We start from the raw sequence: 23879 nt of genomic DNA on the forward strand, positions 1-23879 counted from the left end.
GACAATAGTTGAAGATACCTTTGTGGGATTTCTTGTAGTCTATGTTAGACATAATTCAGTATAATGCCTCACTGGCATGTAAGGTAACCCTTTTTGCTACCAGGGGAGGGAGTCACCCTTAAAGAATCACTTTTTTTTTTTTTTAAGGTTTTATTCATTTATTCATGAAAGACACAGAGAAAGGCAAAAACGTAGGCAGAGGGAGAAGGAGAGGAAGCAGCAGGCTCCCTGCAGGGAAACCAATGCAGGATTTGATCCCAGGACCCCAGGTCATGCCCAAAGGCAGATGTTCAACCACTGGGCCACCCAGGTGCCCCACCCTTGAAGAATTTGGGGAAGCCTCCCAGCCTTTATCCTTCTCATGGTACCAGGTCTTGTTCTCTGACAATGGTTCTGTCTTGAAATTTAAAAAAAAATAAGTAGGTAGTCTGATTGCAAGAGGAAAAAATATTTAGCTGGATACTTAATAATCCATCTTCTCATAACTGACCGCATCTATATAATGAATAAATACCTGGACAAATCTGAATTATTTATCTGAGGTACTGGTAAGCATTTGCATTTGTTTTGAGTAATAGTGAAAAATGGTAAAAATTTTAGACACCACTGAGGACCTGACTTGTCTTAGTTGGATTAAGTAACTGGTGGGGAGCAGATGCCCCTGTGTGCGTGCAACACAGGAGCGGGACCTGTGCGCTTCTACCAGCCACAGGGGCACCGAGGACCTTGGGTTTGCCCCTGGTGCTCATTCAGCGTCACAGACTTTGCCTCCGAGCACGGAACCTCACTCGCAGTAGAACAGCCTTAAAGGCAGTCAGTTTTTTCTTATCTTACTATTTTACATTTTTCTTATCTTAGGTGATAGAGATACAAAGGACAAAGTGCAAGGTGTGGGTATGTGGGGAGGGGGACCTGGGGTGCAGCAGTGAGGGGCAGGGATGCGAGGGATGGAGCGGAATGCAGAGAGCAAGAGTGGAAGGCTCAGATGCAGGGCCGTGAGCGGGCCCACCATTCAGGATCAGAGCCCTCACCCTGTTAGGCTCGTTCAGTTCACACCACATACCCCGGAATTTAATTGCTTTAACCTCCAGGGCTCCTTCCTGTTGTATAATGCAACAGTCTTTTTGTAGAATGCAGTCTGTTTTGCGATACAATCCCCTGATATCAGTATTTTTGTCAGATACTTATGTACTTTTCTGGAAAAGGAAATTCTGTGCGAGAATGGTGTGTTTCTAGGCCAATGAGGATGCTGGGGGGTCTTCCAGGGTGTGTCATGTCCTAGCTCTCCTGAGCCCCGCTCCACACAGTGTGGTGGGGCAGGGGTCACGGGGCGTGTTGGGCCTGAGACTGTCAACTGTGTTGGCAAGATGCCACCTACAGTTGGGGTGAAGCCACTATGTGATCGGCTGAAAAACGAAAAGATAATCCCCCAACGTTTCACATCTGTGTCATACAGGAGAGAACGTGTGAGCTCTCATAGGTTGGTCTGACTTGATGCTGCATCTCTCTCAGTATTCTCTGGTCCAGAGTGAAAGTGTACCCTCACTCTGATCTGTGGGAGTTGACTTAAAAATGACTGTTAAGAGTGCTCCATTTTTAATAACAATAATAATGTGTAAACATTGTTTCCTAAGGTTAGCCCCTGGGCACTGGAGCAGGGATTCATTAGCGGACAGGTCAGAATAGGGTTCTTCCATGAGTTAATTGTGCCGAATTAGCTGGCTGCCCTGTACTCCCTCTTCTTCCCTGCTTGTGTTGTATTAAGAAAAGGCTATTCTGTTCTTCTGGAGTAATGAGTGGCCGGCATAGCTCACATTCATTTGACAGATATTTATCGAGCACCTTCTGTCGGGCAGGCATTATTCTAGGTGCTTAGGGCAGAGCAGTGACCGCAGCAGATCGTTACCCTCTGGGAACTGGTACTCTGGTGAGTACCGGGGCAGCTTCAGAGGGTTTGGAGGGAGTGGGGGCAGATGTATAGGGTTTGAGGGGCCATTTTAAGGACTTCGGACTTGTAGTCTGAGTGAAGTGGGTTACATTGTAAGGTTTCCAAGGATTGCTCTGGTGCTCGTTAAGAGGGGACTGGCGGGGCAAGTAAGAAAGCAGGTGTTTCAGGAACTCAGTGGCCCTGCAGGTGGTGGGGGGAGGACCTCAGGCAGAGGTGGTGAAGGTGGCAGAAAGTGCTCAGGTTCTGGAGACACTTTGAAGGCAAAGCCAGCAGTGTTTCCTGCTGGGTTAGATACAGATGGTGAGAGAAAACAGACAAGATGAATTTTCAAGAGACAAGACAGTGAGGAGTGTCTGTGATACATTAGCGTGGAAAGCTGTCACCCATGGGGCTAAGTGACAGGGTTTCTAATAAGCAGTACTTGCTCCCGCGGGAGGTGAAAAATATTATGAGGACCAACACACGCTCCCTCTTTTGTTGCGTGTGGGGAAGTGGAGGACATTCATTCTGTACACTTACTGCTTAAGAAATTGACTTTCTCCTATCCAAACTTGGTATTGTAACATTTTCTAGCAGAGTTAACAACTGGGGCCCACAGGCCAAGTCCCGCCCCCCACCTGTATTTGTAAAGTTTTATTGAAACACAGCAGTGCCCATTCGTTCACATATTGTCCAATGCTGCCCTCCGAGCTCCCACAGCAGAGTTGGTTGGTTACAGTGGAGACCACGTGGCTCACGAAGCCTGAAATACAGTGTGGCCATCCACAGAAGGTTGCCAGGTCTCTTCTAGAGGCAACTTCTGTGAACAGTCTGATTCCTCTTTGCTAGTGTTTCACTCCCTTTTCATTTCTTAGCCTGCTGGCCCTTGGGTCCAGATTCTAGAAACACAACTTGGGTTTGTATCTGTGTGTGTTTTACCCCAATTTCAGTTTCTGTGTCTCCTGTTCTCACCGAGGACACACAGCAAAGCTTAAGCATTTTCAAAATGTATTCCTTTATGTTCTTCTATTCCATTAACATTCCTCTGTTTTACACTGCACTGGTTTTCAGTATGTCTGTGTCCTGTTTTGACACACACACCTATTAGGGGCAGGTATACACACGTATAACTGATCTCACATTGTACACATATAGTCTCATGTATCGGAAGAGTTTCTCATAAATATTATGATAAATAGGCAAATATGCATACATGTGCACTCACATTTTGGAAAGTTTCTTCTAATAGCTTCATAGCTTAGATTTTTTTAATGTATTTTATGAGATTTTACACATCTGGTAAATGCTTATTTAATACTTAATAGGACTAATGACTATAATTAAAGTATAAAGTTTTATTATATAGGTTTCTTGGCTGACATCTGGTTCGTTGTATATTCAGTTAAAAACTCATGAAACTGGGGATCCCTGGGTGGCTCAGTGGTTTGGTGCCTGCCTTTGGCCCAGGACACGATCCTGGAGTCCCGGGATCGGGTCCCACGTCGGACTCCCGGCATGGAGCCTGCTTGTTCCTCTGCCTGTGTCTCTGCCTCTCTCTCTCTCTGTCTATCATAAATAAATAAATAGGGATCCCTGGGTGGTGCAGCGGTTTAGCGCCTGCCTTTGGCCCAGGGCGCGATCCTGGAGACCCCGGATCGAATCCCACATCGGGCTCCCAGTGCGTGGAGCCTGCTTCTCCCTCTGCCTATGTCTCTGCCTCTCTCTCTCTCTCTCTCTCTCTCTCTCTCTGTGTGTGTGTGTGTGACTATCATAAATAAATAAATAAATAAATAAATAAAAAAGTTTAAAAATAAATAAATCATACATACATACATACACAAACTAACTAACTAACTAACTAACCAGCTAACTAACTAACTTTAAAAAAAAAACTCATGAGGGATCCCTGGGTGGCGCAGCGGTTTGGCGCCTGCCTTTGGCTCAGGGCGCGATCCTGGAGACCCGGGATCGAATCCCATATCGGGCTCCCGGTGCATGGAGCCTGCTTCTCCCTCTGCCTATGTCTCTGCCTCTCCTCTCTCTCCTCTCTCTCTGTGACTATCATAAATAAATAAATTTTTTAAAAAAATTAAAAAAAAAAACTCATGAAACTACTTCATCACAAGGAAAAATACTTCTGTGACTGTTGTGATAGATGCTTAACTACGTTTCTTATGATCATTTCGCTATGTGTACAGATATTAATCTGTAATATAGTGCTATATGCCAACAAGATCTGTATTTTTTTGAAAAGAAAAAGCTTCATGAATTGAAAACAGAGTAACTATAGTCTAACCTATAGAATAATTTAAGAGAAACGACAGTTTGGTTCTTTTGCACAAAGTAGATTCACCACAGTCAGCTTGAAAACCTTTACATCACCCCACCAAAAAAAATCATATTCTTTAGTGATAAGCCCCCAGTCAAGACAACCACTAATCTACTTTCTTTTCCTACTCTCTGTGTCTATGGACTTGCCTGTCCTGGACATTATATAAATGGAATAATAATACATGGTTTTTTTGTGACTGGTTTCTTTCCCTGAGCACAGTGCTTCAAGTTTCATCCATGTTGTAGCATAAATCAGTACTTCTTCCTTTTCATGGCAAAATAATGTTCCATTGTGTATATGTACCGCATTTTGTCTCTCTGTTCATCAGCTGATAGACATTTGGGTTGTTTCTACTATTTGGCTACTATAGATAATCTTGCTCTCAACATTCATGTACAAGTTTTTGTGTAGACATATGTTTCCACTTCTCTTGTGTCTACACCTAGGAGTAGAGTTACTGGGTCGTAGACTAACTGAAGGTTTCACTTTCTGAGGAACTGCCAGATAGTTCCTCGCTGTTCTGCTGCTGGTGATGGTCTGGGAGATACTTAGTGATCTAGGGGCACATTTGAAACTCCAGGTCATCTTCCTTAACCGTTAGATCACTTTGTTTTGGGAAGGGGGAGCTAAGTAATATGACAGGCAAATGATTTTAAATAGTAATTTTATTAAAATCATCCTATGTGCATTATATATAGTAGAATGCAAAAGTTATATAACGTTTTAGGTAAACAAAAACTCCAGAGATCTCTGAGCCTGGACATGCCCCTAGAACTCCTGGAGTTCTAGGTTCACTTCCGCTCATAAATAAATTGCAGAAAAGTTTGAGAAACATTACAAATAAATTTTACAAATAAAATTTAAAGTAATCTTAAATGTCACTCTGTGTTCTGTATTTAATAAGAACAAAAGTGACGAAAATATCGGTTTGCCTCAGCAGGTAAATGGTTTGTCACTTGAAAGATTCCATAGGTGATCATCTTACCTTATCAGCAGCTGTATTCTCATTATTGACTCAGGAATTATTCTAAATAAGAATTTGGAAATGGAACTATGTTGCTTTTTTTCCCCCAGGTGCAGTACAGAAGGTTTCTAAAAAATTGGAAATGCACGTCTATAGCAAGAGGCTGGAGATCATGCTCCAGTAAGTATTGTCCTTATTATTGCCCCACAAGGGGTGGCGAGGCAGGGCAGAGAGGAGGAGGCCGGGATTTAGTTCTGGCTCACTGATGGTCGTGAGGCTCAGACAGGTCACTTCACCACTCTGGATGTCTGTGTATCTGTAAGGTGGTTTGAACCGCATCCTTCCAGCCAAACACTCTAGCCAGTTCCAAATACCTGTGACCTTCTTGGTTTGCCATTTCTGGCACAGTTGACAAAGATTCTTACATCGTTATTAAGGACAAGTACTAAACTCTTCACTTGGTGTTACTGTGCCTTTAAGAACTATGATATATATTCTCCTTAAATGTGAATTCTGTGTTAAGAATGTTTTCTGGGGGGAACCCTGGGTGGCGCAGTGGTTTAGCGCCCGCCTTTGGCCCAGGGCGCGATCCTGGAGACCCGGGATCGGATCCCACGTCGGGCTCCCAGTGTATGGAGCCTGCTTCTCCCTCTGCCTGTGTCTCTGCCTCTCTCTCTCTCTCTCTGTGTGTGACTATCATAAATAAAAAAAAAAAAAAAAAAAAAAATGTTTTCTGGACTCTTCTCAGATAGTAAGTCTATAAACTATGAATTACCTTTAAAACTCAGTATTTTTCTAAACCAGATACTAGATTTTTCCCCTTTTCTCAAGTATTCTTTTTTTTTTTTTTTAGACTTACTTATTTGAGAGAGAAAGTGAGAGAGAGAGAGCATGAGTAGGACAAGGAGAGGGAGAAGCAGACTCCCCACTGAGCAGGGAGCTTGATGCAGGCCTCAATCCCAGTACCCCAGGATCATGACCTGAGCTAAAGGCAGACACTTAACTGACTGAGCTCCCCAGGTGCCCCTCAGATATTCTTTAAGACTGATTTTGGGGGGATCCTGGCTGGCTCAGTTGGTAGAGCATGTGACTCTTGATCGCTAAAGTCATGCGTTGATGCCCTACAATGGATATGGAACCTACTTAAAATAAAAATTTTTAAAAACCTGATTTTGAAATTTTTTTTTCCAAACAAAATAATCATTTGCATCATAGTGGATAGCTACCATTTAAGCTATATATTATATCAAGAAAAAGAAAATTAAAAAGATTTGAATTTAGTTTTATAATTTCCACATCTACCACAGTGCCTTGCACATAGTATCTCTCAAATTCTTGTTAAGTGACTGCTTCTACTTATTTTTCCGTTTTTATTAACTGCTTCTATTTTTAAATTGAAAGTTACTTGACTAGGGGCACCTGGGGGGGCTCAGTCAGTTAAGCATCTGCCTGCAGCTCAGGTCATGATCCTGGGGTCCTGAGATGGAGCCCCGCATTGGGCTCCCTGCTCAGTGGAGAGTCTGCTTCTGCTTCTCACCCCTGCTTGTGTTCTCTGTCGCTTTCTCTCAAATAAATAAATAAAATCTTTTTTAAAAAATAACTTGACTAGACATATCTTAACAAAAGAAGGGCTCTGCGTGTTTGGAGGTTTTATGTTAACATTTCTGTTCCTTCCTTTCCCCTCAAATTCCTCACTGATAATCCTTTAAGGCAGCCATCTAGTAGCTTTTAATAAATGCATGAGCTTTTTTTTTTTTTTTTAAGATTTTATTTATTCATGAGAGGCACAAAGAGAGACAGAGACACAGGCAGAGGGAGAAGCAGGCTCCATGCAGGCAGCCCGACGCGGGACTCGGTCCCAGGTCTCCAGGACCACACCCTGGGCCGAAGGCAGGCACTAAACTGCTGAGCCACCCAGGGATCCCAAAAAATGCATGAGCTTTAAATGGTGACCTTGCCATAAGAAGCTACCACGTATCTTCAGAAAATTGGTCTTGGTGCTGCCATTTTGATTCTAAAAAGCACCCCTGTTGCACAAACTTAAAAGCAGCTCAGAGTGTGGGGCAGGGACCCACAGGGACCCTCAGGGCCATTGGAAAGGCAACAGATCAGCGTTTGCTGGCTCCCACCCTGACGGTCCTAGTAGCCCCCAGTCATGCTCCTCCTTGCAGAGGGCTGTGCTCTGCAATTCCCAAAAGCCGGACCTGCTAGCCTGCAAGCCTGAGGGTCTTCATCATTTTAGATCCCTGATACCTTGGACAGTCGGTTGAGACTGAGGAACTTCACGCAGGAGGGAAATACAACTCACAGCCCGAGCCAGCCAGGCGCCCGTGAAGAACACAGTCTTAATAAATGATAGCTATGTGTTTTACCCATTTCTTTTTTTTAAAGATTGTATTCATGAGAAACACAGAGAAAGAAGCAGAGACACAAGCAGAGGGAGAAACAGGCTTGCTGCAGGGAGGCCAATGCGGGACTCGATCCCAGGACCCCGGGGTCATGCCCTGAGCTAAAGGCAGATGCTCAACCACTGAGCCACCTAGGCATCCCGTGTTTTACCCATTTTATAAAATTAATAAAATATGTGAAACTAGGGATCCCTGGGTGGCGCAGCGGTTTGGCGCCTGCCTTTGGCCCAGGGCGCGATCCTGGAGACCCGGGATCGAATCCCACGTCGGGCTCCCGGTGCATGGAGCCTGCTTCTCCCTCTGCCTGTGTCTCTGCCTCTCTCTCTCTCTGTGTGTGACTATCATAAATAAATAAAAAAATAAAAAAAAAAAAATTTAAAAAAAAAAAAAAATATGTGAAACTAAATTAAGTGCATCTCAGGAACCGATAGAAGTATATAGATAGAAGTATTCTACTTTGGAACTAGGGGCAATTTTCAATATTATTTTTTCCCCAAATATATCAGAATGTACTTGACTTACTCGTAAATGCATTTTTCACTAATATGGCATCTTCATTTATCTTAAGGGACATATTTGGAGAAGACTGTGTAAGCGTAAAAGATGGTTCTGTTCTCAGCGTCACAGTGGACGGGAAAACTGCTAATATAAACTTGGAGACCCGGGTATGTAGCTGCACCTTCCCACATCTCAGGACATTTGGGGAAAAAAGTGGAAACAAAAGTAATCTCTGGTCTTACACCAACAGCTCACTTTCCCATTTCGGCTTCTCCTTCCAGATTTGCTTTTTCTGGGCTTTTTATGTTATTATCTATAAAGTTACACATTCCTGCTTTATCTTTTTTTTTAAGCTTATTTTTTTTTAGTAATCTCTATACCCACTGTGGGGCTCAAACGACCCCAAGATCAAGAGTTGGATGCTCTTCTGACTGAGCTGGCCAGGTGCCCTGTGTTCTTGCTTTTTTCCTGTTCTGTCCTAAGTATTGTTGCGCCTCGCTGCACACCACACGTTTCCCATGTATTTCCCATGATTTTCCTTCTCCATGAGAGGCTGGAGTCCACCCCAGCATTTCTCTTGTTTGGCATCCGGCTGACTCTAGATTTGTTCAGAGAAGCTGCTCTCCTATTTTTACCAGCAGGATCCAAGTGGTTTTTCCAGAATTTCTCAAATGGGATTTGAGATCGGGGGGCCTGCTCTGATCTCACAATAGAGATCCTACATAACTATTTCTAGAGCATAAATGAATAAGTATATCTTGCAGGCTTGTTTTTGAAGATTAGAACAGTTCTCCCAAATGAATAACATAGGTTTTAAATTTCTTTTACATCTTTGACTATATAGATGCTCTGAGAAGACACTAGATTATCTTATCCCACTAGAAACAAAAGCTAAGAACATAGCCAAGCGATTAACTAGAGAAGAAATAAGGATAGGCAGCAAGCACGTGAAACAACTGTTCAGGACAGCCCAGGTGGTTCAGCGGTTTAGCGCCGCCTTCAGCCCAGGGTGTGATCCTGGAGTCCCTGGATCGAGTCCCACGTTGGGCTCCCTGCATGGAGCCTGCTTCTCCCTCTGCCTGTGTCTCTGCCTCTCTCTCTCTCTGTATCTCTCATGAATAAATAAATAAAATCTTAAAATAAAAACCGTTCAGATCCAATCCACTAATAATTAGAGGAAATACAGATCGAAAGTTCCATATATCCCTGTTTGCTTTTCATGTGGGCACAGATGAACAAGAGTGCTGTGACCCCACAGGAAAACAGGCGCCCATTTATTCTCAGGGGCGATTTGGGGTGGGGAGGAGATTGTAAATGAGGTGGCACATTCTTTCCGCAGGATAGTTTGGTGAAATGCCTAGAAGGGCTCAGAAAAGTAAATACCTTTATCCACAGTTCCACTTACTGGATTTAATCAAAGAAAATAATTAGACAAGTTAATGATAATTCAAGCAAAAATATATATACAAGGATTTCTATCTTAACATTAATTATCATATAAACAAAACTGCAAGAGACTGAAATATACAAGAGTAGGAGACAGTAAATAAAGTCACTGAATAAATATGTATGGTGTACACGGAGACGTGGAGTACTGTCCATGTACCCATCCAGGAGATGGTGATCTGGACATCATTAGGTTATATAGACTTAAGGGTGTCATTTTTTCTTTACTAAGTTTTAATATGAGCAATATTTACAGTATGATAAAAAAATTTTACACAGTGTCACTGAGAAATAACTAGATTATTAATCTAAAGCAAATGTAATACCAAATGTTGAGTAGATGAGCACACCTGTCGCTTGCTAAGTAATTTGTGTTACAAAGACTGAATTCAAGTTGTCACTTACTGGGTCAGTATATGGGCTTTGGAGTAAATATAGTTCACTAGCTTTTTCCATGTATTCCATTTTTCCAAAATTAACCTCTAATTAAACCCGGTGATCATGCTGTCGAGTCTGTGTGCCCCGGGCCTCTGGGCCTGCAGCCTGCAGGGCAGCAGCTCTGCTCTGGAGAGGCCAGGCTCTCTCCCCTCCCGGAAATGATGATTCTGACTTTATCCTCCATAGAACACTCTAGACACTTCGGGTGAAAGGCCTGTCTGCTTTCACTTTCAGGCTGTAGAGTGCGAAGAAGGAAGCGAGGACGATGAGTCCCTCCGAGAGATGGTGGAGCTGGCTGCGCAGAGACTGTACGAGGCCCTCACACCTGTCCACTGACACCTTGAGGTCTCTGTATGTGTTAAAGCTTTTTTTAATGCTCAACTCTGCTTCTGTTACTTAAATAAAATACGTTAGTTTCTCTGGCGTAGCCTATTTACTCATGATGTTAAATGGCCTTTATTCCAACAGCTTAAGTACTCCTAAATTAACAACTAATTTGCCCAGGATTCCTGAACTCCTAAATAAAATGCCTGTTATTTCAAAATGCATTGATTCTGCTTCCAGGCACGTGCACAGCTGCCCTGGAAACCTTAAAGATCGGCTCCTAGCAACTGAACCAGAATGTCGCAGTGTCCTTTCTAAGGGAAGAAAATGCATGATGGTTTGTATTTTCTTACCCATATTCTGAATGTGAATTAATAGAGATGATCACCTAATGCGCCTTTTCTCTTCCTTCCCTCCCGATCCTCTTGGCAGATTCCATAATTTGTGCATTTGTAAAATTACAACTTTCGGGATTCAGTGATATTTTCTTAATATCTGCATATTCAGTTCAGAGATTCAGACTAATTTTTTACAGCTAAGTTCAAGGGTATTCAGCTGTGAGTGGTTGCATTGCTGTGTGTGGTCATTAGGCCAGTTTCCTGAAGCACGTGTAGTTCAGACCTGCCAGTTTAACTGGACACAGGAGTGTGGGGTGCAGTCCAGGTGAGCAGGGTAGTGTTGGGGGTCTGCCTGACGCCTCTGTGGGGGGTGGGAGGGCCAGGCACGTGCAGAAGCCCGCTCTCCCCTTCACAGCCCAACTCGAGAGTGGCTCACACTGGCCGGCAAGCTAAAGTGTCCGCCAACCACAGCCCCTAACTTCCACCAGCCCTGTTCGTGCTCTTCTCGCCTCACCTCTTGGTGACTTAGAGCCACCGAGCACTCCTTCCCTGCCTCCTAGTGAGAGACCCGAGTGCACAGATCTGAACTTTTACTTGAAATGAAGTATTTCTGTAAGATACACCATTTTGTCTCTGACCCAAACCAAAGCTCTAAGGGTCACCTTTTGTGTCACATAAAAGTTTGTTATAGATTATCTTAGAAAGCAATGTATAGAGGATCCCTGGGTGGCTCAGCGGTTTGGCGCCTGCCTTTGGCCCAGGGCGTAATCCTGAGGTCCCAGGATCGAGTCCCAAATCGGGCTCCCTGCATGGAGCCTGCTTCTCCTGTGTTTCTGCCTCTCTGTGTCTCTCATGAATGAATGAATAAATAAAATCTTAAAAAAAAAAAGCAATATATAGAGTAAAAGGGAGTTTTCTCCAAGGTAACCAGTCTGAGTCAAGGATTCCCAGTTGCTCTTGAGTCTGTCCCTGTCTCTACACTGGGGCTCTGAGTCCCTGACACCAGTCCCCTCTGGGTCCTGCCACAGCCTCCCTGTCTCCCTGTGGTCCAGTCCTGAGATGCACACACCTGCTCTCAGGCTTTCCCTGCTGAAAGCCCTGTCGGGCTTCCTTATAATTAGGGTCAAGTCCAAACACCTGACCAAAGCCAGGGGCTTGGGCTGCACGCTGGAATCACGTGGGGAGCAGTAAGACACGGACGCCCACGTCTCACCATCAGAAGTAAAGTGAGTTGGTCTGGAGTGAGGCTCCTTCATCAGCAGTTTTAAAGCTCCCCCAGGTGATTCTAGGCGAAGCCAGGGAACTGGCCTGAGGGCTTGGTTATGCTCTGCATCGCCCTCCCTGCCTCTCAGGCTCCAGCCAGTCTCCCACCTGACACCTTCCATCCTAGCCCCAGCGAGGTATGTTGGCTTTGCTGTGCGTGCTGTCCCCCACCCTGCTCTTCTGGTTTTCTCCTTCAGTTCACTTGTCTCGAAATATTCTTCTGGCTCATTTTCTATCACAGCCATCCAACTCCACTGCGTGGCTGAGGTGTCCCCGGCTCTGGCCAAACTTGAGTCAAGCTCCTGAGTCCTGGAGCTCCTGTGTCTTCTAATGGGCCCCCACCTTGGCTCTGTCCTGGCCCCTCTGGAATCCTGCTGGGGATCCGCTTCAGTTCCTCAGCCTCCCAACCCCGCCTGCCTTCAGCAAGAAGCCTGTGGAGATGGTTGAGCAAGTAATCGCTCTACCTTCTGGCAGTTGTACATCCTAATACCCTCACCCTGCTCCTTGGCTCATTTCTCTCCGCTACTGCAAAACCCCGTCTCCACTTGATCTTAGCCAAAAGGCCGAGAAGCCATTGCCTTCCTGTCTTTAGCAAACGTCCTAAGGTTTTCTCTGAGGTCGAAACAGATGGTGGAGTCCGTTTAAGGAGGGTTGTGTGATGAACGAGTCCCTCGGAAGCACCTACCCCCCACCGATCTCCACACTCTTGCCATTTGCGGAGCATCTGACCCCGCGTGGGGGGTGCGCTCCCTTCGGGTCCGGGGACTGCCGGGCGACCCCGCCGGGCCGACTCCCCGGGAGGGGCTGCGGGCGCCCCGCCCCCGACAGCCGGGATGAGCCAACCAGGGTGCGTTTTGTAAACGGACAAAAGGGAGCTTTCCAAGGGGCAACGGCAGGTGTTAAAAGTGACCCGTTGGTCGCCAAAGAGTCGAGCTCGAGGAGCCCCGGGGGTGCGGCGGGCAGGCACCCCACGGGCGACAGGAGTGCGACGGTCCGTTCGGACGCCGCCCCGCCCCCCGGCCGCGCGCCCCGCCCCCCGCCCCGCCCGGATATCCGGCCCGGCCCCGCCGCTCGCTGGTAAGCAACATGGCGCTGTGTGAGGCGGCGCGCGGCGGGTCGTCCCTGCTCTGGCCGCGGGTGTTGCTCTTCGGAGACTCCATCACCCAGGTACCGCCGCTCGGTCCGCACACGTCCGGGTCCCCCTCTGGGCGGCGCCCCCCGAGGGCCGCGGGCCTGGCGGCTCGCTGGCTGCGGCCTCTCTGCACCGCGACGTCCGGGCCGCTTCGGAGCCGCGGGCGGGGAGGGCGTCCCTGTTGCTGGGGCCCCGCGGGGCGCGGCGCGGGCGCGGCGCCGGGTGGGCGGGCGACGGGCGGGCGGGGACGTGGCCGGCCGAATCCCCGGGACCGCTGCCGCCCGCCCGCCCGCCCGCCCGCGTGAGGGGAGAACTCGTTCGACCTCGGGGCGACCAAGTACCTCTCAGAGCTGTTCCCGTGGTGGATTTTTTTTTTTTTTTTTTGTCTTTTCAAACATGATTTCCTCAATTTTCTGTGTCTGGGCAGTAAGGAAGGGCTTTCCAAATCTATAGGAATATATAGTCTCAAAACGTCACCCCCTGAGTCCTGTGATTCTCTTCCTTATCCCTTGAGAATCCTGGAAATGTACAGCCCGGGCCTCACTTCCCGACTGCTCGTACAGTTGGTTGTTGTCTCGTGTGTATGAATTTCAGTGGCTTTTCTAAGTAGAAATGACTGTTAGTTCTCAGTAAGATGCGGGTGACGGGCCCAGCTGGTAGGAAAGAAGACGCCCCCCCACCCCCACCCCCGATTTCCCGGGCGCTGCTGCGGGGGCGCTGCAGTTAATTCCTGAAATGACGTGTGAGGGCAGCACGAGGGGGGCCAGGAAGTCCGGGAGCGCGAGGGAAACCCGGCGCCGCCGACCGAAACGCCCCGCTTCTAAAATGCGCGGATTACACGGACGAGTAGTAACGGACTTTTTTTTTTTTTTTTTTTTCCTTTCTCAGTTTTCTTTCCAGCAGGGTGGATGGGGAGCGTCCCTGGCTGACAAGCTGGTCAGGTGAGAATAGTTTCTGGATGGACGCCCGAGACTTTGCTGATGGAAACCGTAACTGCCTCTCAGAGGAGGAAGAGCGCCCGATGCGCTTCCAAACAGTATATTCCTCCTTTCTTTGCCGGCCTGAGCTCGTTAGTGTGTCTCCAGGGTTGGGGGCCAGAAGGAAGGACAGGCATTCAGGGTTCAGCAGAAGTTCTGCAGGATGTGAAATCAAACCCTAAAAGTTGTAGGAAGGATACCGGGTTTGGAGCCAAACAGATACAGGTATTCATCTGAAGACCAGTTCTTTTCCAGTTATTACAGTGCATATGATTTTTTTTTTTTTTAAGATTTTATTTATTCAAGGGAGAAACAGGCTCCACACAGGGAGCCCAATATGGGACTCGCCCCTGGAACCCCAAGATCACGCCCTGGGCTGAAGGCAGACGCTCAACCACAGAGCCACCAAGCCACCCAGTCACCCCAACAGTGGATATGATTTAAACAAGTCCTAAGGAGTTCAATCGAAAGAAAGCCATGTATATTCATAACCCAAAACTAGCATCATTTTAGGAAACTGCCCCAATTCAAAAGGTTACAGAATATTTAGAAATGTTTTCCACATTAAAAACAGTAAACACAAGTATTTGGAATACCAGTAAACTGATCAAGAGTTTTGTCTTCTCCTTTATAAGGAATAAGCTGGATGTGTTACCATCTTATTAGTACTTGGTAATTTCTTCACCAGTATAATTAATACACCAAGAAAATGTATTTTCAGTTATCTCCAAATGTGTTTTAAAATATCTTCACTTTCTCCATGTTTATCCCCTAACCTAGAAATGAAAAACTTGACCTTCCAGCTTTTTCTGTTCCCAAATGTTTTTCCCTATTTAGGTGGACTTAATCTAGGACATGAAACTATCATTCAGTTTTCCCTCTGTAAAATGGGAGGATTATAATGGCTAAGTTCTACTGAATGCTTACCAGGTGCCAGAAACTGAAATGCTTCATGTGTATTGGCTCATTTAGTCTTCACAACTATCCTGTAATACAGAGCGGGTTAGTCTCTGACCCAGTTTAGAGCTGAGAAGATGGAGGTCACACACCTAGGAAGTGGCAGGTGGCCCGGCTTTGGAGCCGGTGGTCCTGAGCCTCTGGAGGTGATTAGGGCACCTGCTCTCCTCTTGGGGAGGCTGGAAGTGTAATGTGAACTTGCTAAGGCGCCTGCAAGTGTACCTTGAATAGTAGCTTTAATGTTTAGTAATCCACTGTTTAATTGGCCTGTTTACTTTTTCTGAAAAGCTAAATAATTCTAGTGGCCCAGAAAACCAGGCATTTCAGATATTTACCCACACATAATTTTTACCAAATGTTTAATAATCATTTTAGTACTAAAATCTGGTGAGAATTGACAGTTTCCAAATATGCTTGCTAGAAGACCGCTTAATTAGAAGCTAGTTTATTTTTCAGAATTGAGAAAAGTTACAAGACAGAGTTGGAGACAGCGTGTGGTCTGTGCGGTTCCATCCCTACTCCCGACAGGCATCCTTTTGAGACCCAACGTGCAGCGGAGTGGCTGCTGGCCCACTCCACAGAGGCTTCACCTCAGTGACCTCTTACCCCTTAGGGCTCCGGCCCAGAGTGCCTGCCTCTCCTGGGCACACTCGCCCGAGGATTAGGAACTAAAATCCCTTGCTGGGGCAGCAGACCCCTGGCAGAGGGAGCCCCACAGCCTCTCTTCTCTGTTCTTCCACTGGGCAGACCCAGCTGCGGTTGGCGCGACTGGCAGGGGAGGTGGAGACTCCAGAGGATTCCACTCCACCCTCCTTTTTTTAGTGCCAGACCTGGGTTCTTCCCCTTTGGTGGATGTTTTCATCTTTAGCTGTGTGAACACTTGGGGTGAATTTTCTTTTAAAAGCTTCATTTCAGAGAATGTACGAGTGGGGGGGAGGGGGGGAGAGGACCAGGCAGGCACCCTGAGTGGAGAGGGGTTGGGGCCCATCTCACAATCCTAGATCAGGACCCTAGTGGAAACCCAGAGTTGGAAGGAAGCTCAACCCACTGAGCCACCCAGGCGCCCCCGGGGGTGGATTTTTTATGTCAGCCTCAGCTGTAGGCACAGCCCTGAACTGATTCACAGTGGTTTGGGGTGGGTTCTTTTCTTTTCTTTTCTTTTCTTTTCTTTTCTTTTCTTTTCTTTTCTTTTCTAAGTGTAATTAACATGCAGTGTTAGTTTCAGGTGGACTAACTCAGTGTCAAATGTAACCCAATTTCCACATTTTAAAGTTAGGAGGGCTTCATGTAACTGCCCTTCTGTACACTGCATATGTGCATAGGAATAAATCTAAAATACACTGTCCTATAGTGACATCTTTTAAGTTTTAGCATGAGAAAACCATTTTAATAATTCTTAAATCTATATAAAGCCTTTTAAAATTCACTGACTTATTTTCTTTTTTTAGCCTTATCTCAGTATTTCTTTGACCAAAAATACTTGGTTTGAAGAAGTTAGAATAAATTCACCCTTTTCAGTTTTTAAAAGCTGCTGTTTGCTTTTAAAGATCAGCCTCTGGAAAAAAAAAAAAAGATCAGCCTCTGCCCGGTTTATAAAACCGCATAATCTATATTGTTTCTGGAAGGCAATCTCCGAGAGCTGGACATTTGGCAAAGAATCTTTCTGTTCTTATCTGTTCCCTTTTCATCTGAACTTAAATACTTGTTATTCATGAATTTAAGTAAAAGCCAGTCTTCATTTGCCAGTTTCTGTAGGCTGTGGAGTAAGGTGGGCATATTGATGATACTGTTCAATCTGGAGCAACTCCGATCGCCTCCCCTTTCAGAAGGGAACCTCAGCAGTTTGAACCCTGGGCCTCTCTCACTCCCGCTTTTTTCCTGGTTCATAGCCTTATAATATTCTTTTTCAGTCTGTAATGGCTGCTTTTCATCTTCACACTGCCCAGCAGATAAGGTTCAGCTTTCATAGCTGGGGAGCCTGAAACTCAGAGAAATTAAGGGCCAAAACCTGATCTGTTAGTCAAGGGTAACAAAATCCAGGCCCTGGTCACTCTGATTCCAGACCTTTCCCCTCTCCTCCCACATCATGAAGGCCTTAGGGAGGAAGCCACCTCACCTGGTTTTTAAAACATTGCACTGAGTAAACCGCTGGAGGGACAGGAAACAAACTCCTCTTGTCAAAAAAAAAATTTTTTAAGTAGGCTCTACACTGGGTGTGGAGCCCAAAGAGGGCTTGAACCCACGACCCTGAGATCAAGACCTGAGCTGAGGTCAAGAGATGCTTAACCAACAGAGCCCTCCAGGCACCCCACAGTATTCCTTAAATTAAGGTAGTCTTTAAAGTGGCTAGCCAGCTTTTTGTAATCATTATGCATTAAAAACCCCAAGCATCACACTTAGAAATAAATGTGGATGGGCAGCCCCGATGGCCAGCAGTTTGGCGCCGCCTTCAGTGCGGGGTATGATCCTAGAGACCCAGGATTGAGTCCCATGTCGGGCTCCCTGCATGCAGCCTGCTTCTCCCTCTGCCTGTGTCTCTGCGCGCCTCTCTCTCTCTCTCTCTCTCTCTCTCTCTCTCTCTCTCTCTCTCTCTCTCATGTGTTTGTCTTGAATAAATAAAATCTTTTTTAAAAAATGACTAAATTTTGTCCCCAAGATTTATAAATTTTGAGAGCTTTTCGAGTAACGTCAAACCAAGTCCCTTCCTCTTGTCTCCGCATCTGTTGACTGGCCTGGTAGCCTGCAGTTGTCGGTTGGTGCCCTGGGTTCTCTGCTCACGTAGGAATTTGAACTATATACCAAAGTGAACCATGTCAATTTGCTAACCATAAATTGTACTGAGGTGTTTTCTTAATTTTATTATGGACAACTTTAAGCATCTACAAAAAGCAGGGGGCCTGACCACTAAGTAAAGGAGCAGGGACACAAACCCAGGCAACCAGTCAAGATCCATGTTCATTGTACCATACGGTACTGGGAATCAAACCACGGAGTTTTTTTTTTTAAGATTTTATTTAAGAGTGTGCGTGGGCACAAGCAGGGGGGAGAGAGGAAGGGTGTCCCCAAACCACATATTTTTAAGAAGGAAAAACAATATATTTCCTGAAATTGTTGAATCAGGCATGCCTGGTGGCTCAGTCGGTGAAGCGTCTGCCTTCAGCTCAGGTCCTCATCCTGGAGTCCCAGGCTTGAGCCCCGCGTGGGGCTCCCTGCTCAGCAGGGAGTCAGCTTCTCACTGCCCTCCGACCCCTCTCCCATCTAGTGTTCTCTCAAATAAAATCTTTTAAAAAACTAAAAGGACTGAAAACCATGGGCTAATACTGATAATGACATCACTGTAGGTTTATCACAACAAATGTGCCGCTCTTGGGGGCAGGAGTGTGGGAACTATTTCCTCCTTTTGGGTTTGCTGCACACCCTAAGATGCTTCTTAAAAACAAGTCTGTAAAAACGCCTCAAAAAAAACTCCATGTACAGACCCAAACCATTGTTACCCCCGAGCTCCAGCTGCTGGTGACTTCTGCCCACAATGCTTGCTCACATAGCACCCGTCTGCTGCAAACTCCACGTCACGGGACCTCGCCGCCCATGCGTGAGTCTGCAGACAAAATGACAGCCCGTTTGCTCAGTTACTCAGAACTCCTGTCAAGGAAGGGCTTGACCTGTGTCTTGGACAGATTTAAGGCCGGCACGTTCAACTCTGTGCCTGCTCTTCTCAAATGAAACTCCTTGGGCACCTGGTTGGCTCAGTCCAAAAAGCCTGTGACACGATCTCGGGACTGGGTTCGAGCCTCACGTTGAGGGCAGAGGTGACTTAAACTGTAAAAAGGTGAAAGCACATCAGAGCCACCTGACCTCAGCAGGTGCCACGGCCTGGAGGGCACACACCATGGGTTCACTGCAGGGAGGACTAGAAACCATTCTTTGACCACAATTCATCTTTTTTAAAAAATTCTCCATTTCAGAAAATGTGATGTTCTGAATCGTGGATTTTCAGGTTACAATACCAGATGGGCCAAAATCATCCTTCCAAGATTAATCAGGAAAGGGGACAGTCTGGACCGCCCAGTAGCAGTGACAATTTTCTTCGGTGCCAATGACAGTGCACTGAAAGGTAAAGGCATTCTTGGGTTTTTCTACTTCATTCTTTGTTTTGAGAGTGAGCGAGTGCACCTGTGCGGGGGGGGGGGGGGGGGGGCGAATCGCGAGCAGACTCCATAGCCAGCGTGGAGCCCAACCTGGGGCTCGATTTCATGACCCTGAGGTCACAACCTGGGCAGAAACCACGGGTTAGGTTAGACTGAGCCCCCAAGCACCCGTTTTTGTGTCAGAGCAAACTTAGAAACTTTCTTCAGCTGTGTACTTCTTGCCCAATAGTCTTAGAGTTCCCAGAGTTTATTTGTATTTCTTCTGGCTTTAATGTCAGCAGGTTTTATTCCCGACTTATTTTGTACCCGAGTTATTGGCCAATCTAAGATCTCAAACACTTTAAAATGTTTTCTGGGGTCCATTAGTGTTGTGCTGAGTTTTGAATGTTTTTCTCATTAGTTGGGGTAGCTGGCAGCAGGGCGCCCACCTTGCAGGGGGTGAACCACCCGTGGGGGAGCAACTCAGGATGCCACCCCAGCCCGGGCACGGACTTCCTCCGGGTGCTGGGAAACGGGCATGAAGTGGGGCTGTGTCCCTGTCTTTGGAAAGCGCTACCCCTGAGGATGGAGGGCTGGCCAGCGTGGGCCCTGCCCTCCCTCCTGCTCCTGCGAGGGGGGCCCCGGGCGCAGCATAACAGGGAGAGTTGGCAAGCCCTGGGCACAGGTGGGGATGGCACGGGTGAGGCTGCAGGGAGAGCCAGGGGTGCTCGCCGTCGCTGAGAAAGCTATTCTAGGAACTGCGACTGTTAGCAGAGACCCTTTATGTCATACACCAAAGGCTGTAAGGAAACTCACAAAGGTGAATTTTTATCAGAATTAAGACAAGGAGAAACAGGTTCCAAGCATAAAAGCAATGGAGGAAATCATAAAGGAAAAAATAAGGCTTATGGAATATGTCAAACCATAAAGACTCAAATTGGAACTTATTTCTTAAGCTCTTGTGCTCAGAGCTACGAGTGTGAAGTGAGATGGGCACGCTCTCCCAGCCGCTGGGGAAAGCTGCCGTCTGGAAGGATAGTTGAGGGCTGCAGCGGAGGGCTTGCCTCGCCTGGAAGCAGCCCGACACTCAGTAAAGCAGCCACGCAGCGGTGCAGACGCTTCTGTGAGGACGTCTGTCACGGCAAACGGTAGGGCGCCGCGTGGTCAGGCTGGTCCCCTGACAACTAGCCATGTTTTGGGGACCTGTGGACACAGAAACGCCTGTAGTCTATATAATAATGTCACATGAAAAAGTCCAGTGTGGTTATGTATCTTCAGCATGATTCCAGTTTGTTTTTTAAAGTATACGTATCATATGGAAAAGACTAGAAGTACGTCCACATGCTGCCAGCGGTTTTCTGGGTGGTGAGATCAGAGTGGTTTTAGTCTCCTCCTGGGATTGTATTCACGTGTGGTTTGCCACACGCCTGCAGCGGCTCTTGTACACTTGCACATGAGCCCATTTAGAAATAAGCCTCCGCCATCATGATGGGCGTGGGGCCACGGCTGACCTGTGTTGGCCGGCTGCTTCCCACGCTGTGCCGATGGATCTTCACGACCCCGTCAGGCAGACCCAGCTCTCGTCCTCCCCGGTGAGGAAGTCACAGCACGGGAAGGCCGAGCATGTCCCCCAGGGCGAGGCTAGGCCGGAACCTGGCAGCTTCCCTCTGCGCCAGCCGAGCGCTGAGGTCCTGGGTGCTAAGCCGCCGCTGCCAGGCGCCCTCTAGAGCCTCAGACCTGGAGTGCGTACTGACCTTCCTGTTGTCACCTGTAACAAGTGTGCACCTGGGGTATCCGTGTTCCTCCCCGACAGATGAGAATCCCAAGCAGCACATCCCCCTGAACGAGTACGTGGCGAATCTAAAGAGCATGGTGCAGTACCTGAAGTCCGTGGACGTCCCTGAGGACAGGATCGTCCTCATCACGCCGCCCCCACTCTGGGAGGCTGCGTGGGAGCAGGAGTGCCTCCTGCAAGGTAAGCATGTCGGCAGCGTGCCCAGCAGCCGGAGCACCAGCGTCGGAGAGACTCCCGTCTGTGCGCCTAGGGTCTGAGGCCTGCATGTCCTTATCGGGCTGTTTTGTGTTAACGGAGATGAAGCCCAGAAGGCAGAGCTTGGGTTACGTGGACCCCTGCAGGTGTGGCCCAGGTGAGGGATCCTCACTGTGGCTGAGGCGGCCCCGGCCTGGAAGGAGCCGTGTGGATGCTGAGCGAGCATCTCCGCAGCCCGCCTGGGTACGCACCAGGCTGTCCTCCCAACTTCGCAGCAGGGGGAAGTGCCTCGGCCGCTGCTGTGCCCTTTCTCTGTCCACACGCAGCCTTGCCTGTGCCACCGCTCTGCAGCAGTGGGCTGCTGGCCAACACCAGGTCTCCGCCCGGCCACACCAGGAGGCACCTTGGGTGCTAAGCCAGGACCTGGCCCCGGTTCCTGCCTGCCGGGCTAGGGAGGGCGGCCGTCCTGTAAATACAGTTCCCCCACGGAGGTAAGTAGGCAGGTTTACCCTCAAGAGGACGGACAGGGAGGAAGGGGCTCTGCCCACCGTCACAGGAAGTGGATGAGTTGCCCTGTCGCTGGCTCAGAGCTTAGTGGGGGACCCTCATGATGGCTTGTGGGGTGGCAGGTCTGTCCTCCCGGAACATTCGTGCTCAGCCCAGGTGAGCGGAGGTGTGCCAGTTAGAGCTCCTTGGTGCTTCCCAGATTGTAGGTCATAGCACCGAGCGAGTTACGTTTCTTTAATGGAATAGAAAAAAACAGTGTCTGGGACACAGTAGGCACTGTTCCGTGAAACTCGTTTCACTTACGTAGATGAGCTACGTGCCTGTGGATGGAGAAGCCTCCGGGTCACCGGGCCTGCACAAGGGCCCGCTGTCACCTGCCTGCACTCTCTCAACAGGCTGCAAATTAAATCGTCTGAACTCGGTTGTTGGTGAATACGCAGGCGCCTGCCTCCAGGTGGCCCACGACTGTGGGATCGATGTCCTTGACCTGTGGACCCTGATGCAGAAGGACACACAGGTACCGGGGCTGGCTCGGTCCTCGGGGGGAGTGGGATCACACAGACGTGACCCCGCTGTGTGTGGCTCTGAGTAGGTGAGACCATTATCCCTTTCACCAGTTAAACCGGGGAGCCCCAGAGGCTCCAGGACAGCGTGCAGCCCCCACCCTTGCTCGGCCGGGTTCCTCTGCTGCACCCAGCAGCTGGCATCCTTCCCCGGGACCCCTCAAACGGTCAGGAGTCCGCACAGAGCAAAAGGAGCCAAAAAATGGTTCCTATTAAGGACATTCAGGCCAAGTTCTTTTATAATATGGGGGAGGGTTGGTTTAAAACTCATTAAAAAGCAAAATGACGGATTTAAGCAGGACCTCATGGTAGGCACCCGCCAGCCCCCACCACGAGGCACAGCTGAGTCCGGAGGGCTGAGGCTTTCCCGTGCAGTTCCGCCTCCGCAGGCCCCAGCAGCTCCCGCGGCCCCCGCGCTGGGCAATTCCCCCCACAAAACCAACACCTGCACTTCAGCCTCCCTCCCAGCCCTTGCCCGGGCCTGGCCCTCCTGTGGTTTCCCAGGCCAGGAGCAGCAGCGGACAGCACCCAGTGTCCTGGCTTCATCTGGGTTGGCGTCCATCTGAGAGGTTTGAGAACTGAACGCTACTGTGTGAGGGGCTCTTACAAAGAACCCTTGAAGGTTCTAGCGCAGGGAGTGGGGCAGAGAAGAGCCCCGAGGCCTGGGAACCCCTGGTCTGGGAGAGTTGTGAACGAGCTGGCCCGCTGGCTGCTCCCCACAGCTCTTAAGGGTAGACGCGGGGCACCCGGCAGCTACAGCTCAGGACCGGACAGGACAAGCTCCGTCTGCCTCATACCCAGACGGGCGGTGTCCAGCAGACAGGGCTTTTGTTGACATCAGTGCACCGTGTTCACTCTTTCAGCCTCCTCTTCCATCTGATGAGCTGGAAGGTGGCTCAGTCCGTCCGGGCAGCAGGGGGAGCTGCGCGGCCAGTAGCGCGCACTAACTTCTCTCCTCCCTTGCAGGACTTCTCGTCCTATCTGTCAGATGGACTGCACTTGTCACCAAAGGGAAATGAGTTCTTGTTCTCCCACCTGTGGCCTCTGATAGAGAAGAAAGTCTCCTCCTTGCCTTTGCTGCTCCCTTACTGGCGAGACGTAGCAGAAGCCAAACCAGAACTAAGTCTTCTGGGAGACGGGGACCATTAACCATAGAAAACCAAATCTGGCCATTAACTTGCCGGAAGTGACAAAGATAAGTGATCAGACCTTTCTTTGCTCATGACCTTGGAATAAAAAACGCTGAACCTCCCCCACCAAGATTAATAAAAGCATTAGAATTTTTAGGGACGCTCTCAGATTGTTGTGTTCTGGTGATATCTGACTAGGTGCAGGTGTCATCAGTGCAAACCCTGGGCGGCTTAACTCTATAAATGGAAATAAGGTAAAGACGTATTTGTTTAAAAAGTCATAATTTTATAAAAAAAAAAAAAAAACTGATTTTCTTACATGGAGCTGGGAACCGTTCACTCTCACATACACCCACTCACCTATCAGATTCCAGAAGTGTTTATCATTGACAAGTTAAAGACCGCAAACACCACAAGGCATTAATAAGTTCAAGTATTAGTGTAACAGGCATCTGCATAATAAACGTCCTTAGAAAAAAGAATTGATTTGTCACAGGTTCAGTTAATTGCCCTCAAAGTTTACAAATTATCTCAATGTTTTGGCTGTGAGCACATTTC

The 23879-nt window shown here is 48.0% G+C and overlaps 2 protein-coding genes across 6 annotated transcripts in view; both read left to right on the forward strand.

Annotated features, from left to right (window-relative positions):
* The window catches only part of CPSF3 (cleavage and polyadenylation specific factor 3), a 38478-nt gene extending 27463 nt beyond the window's left edge, over positions 1–11015 (forward strand). For 2 of the 3 annotated variants that reach the window (XM_055327625.1, XM_055327627.1), the window contains 3 exons: positions 5334–5403; positions 8200–8296; positions 10248–10449. In XM_055327625.1, the coding sequence (XP_055183600.1) occupies positions 5334–5403; positions 8200–8296; positions 10248–10349 (269 nt within the window). In that variant the 3' untranslated portion in view covers positions 10350–10449. Of the gene's footprint in view, positions 1–5333; positions 5404–8199; positions 8297–10247; positions 10450–10577 lie in introns of those variants that run through there. The other variant, XM_055327626.1, reaches the window with a different exon arrangement.
* A 1983-nt stretch (positions 11016–12998) lies between these two features.
* Positions 12999–23477, forward strand: IAH1 (isoamyl acetate hydrolyzing esterase 1 (putative)). Of its 3 annotated transcripts, none has more exons than XM_055327132.1 (6): positions 12999–13105; positions 13959–14011; positions 18970–19118; positions 20945–21106; positions 22024–22145; positions 23158–23477. In XM_055327132.1, the coding sequence occupies exons 1-6, from the start codon at positions 13025–13027 to the stop codon at positions 23338–23340; spliced, it is 750 nt and encodes a 249-aa protein (XP_055183107.1). In that variant the 5' UTR covers positions 12999–13024; the 3' UTR covers positions 23341–23477. The 3 variants fall into 3 exon arrangements, with proteins under 3 accessions (XP_055183107.1, XP_055183108.1, XP_055183110.1); XM_055327133.1 differs by having other exon boundaries at positions 13011–13105; positions 13959–14272; XM_055327135.1 differs by lacking the exon at positions 12999–13105 and having other exon boundaries at positions 13962–14272; positions 19002–19118.
* Positions 23478–23879: the final 402 nt, after the last annotated feature.

This window comes from Nyctereutes procyonoides, unplaced genomic scaffold (genome assembly GCF_905146905.1).
Source record: "Nyctereutes procyonoides isolate TBG_1078 unplaced genomic scaffold, NYPRO_anot_genome, whole genome shotgun sequence".
Taxonomy (NCBI): Eukaryota; Metazoa; Chordata; class Mammalia; order Carnivora; family Canidae; genus Nyctereutes; species Nyctereutes procyonoides.

Bases quoted from the DNA above. Each gene is read 5' to 3' on its own strand.
- IAH1 (XM_055327132.1), top strand. From the start codon at position 13,025: ATGGCGCTGTGTGAGGCGGCGCGCGGCGGGTCGTCCCTGCTCTGGCCG. The intron at 14,012-18,969 runs GTGAGAATAGTT...TCTCCATTTCAG, and splicing joins CTGGCTGACAAGCTGGTCAG to AAAATGTGATGTTCTGAATC. The intron at 21,107-22,023 runs GTAAGCATGTCG...CTCTCTCAACAG, and splicing joins GCAGGAGTGCCTCCTGCAAG to GCTGCAAATTAAATCGTCTG.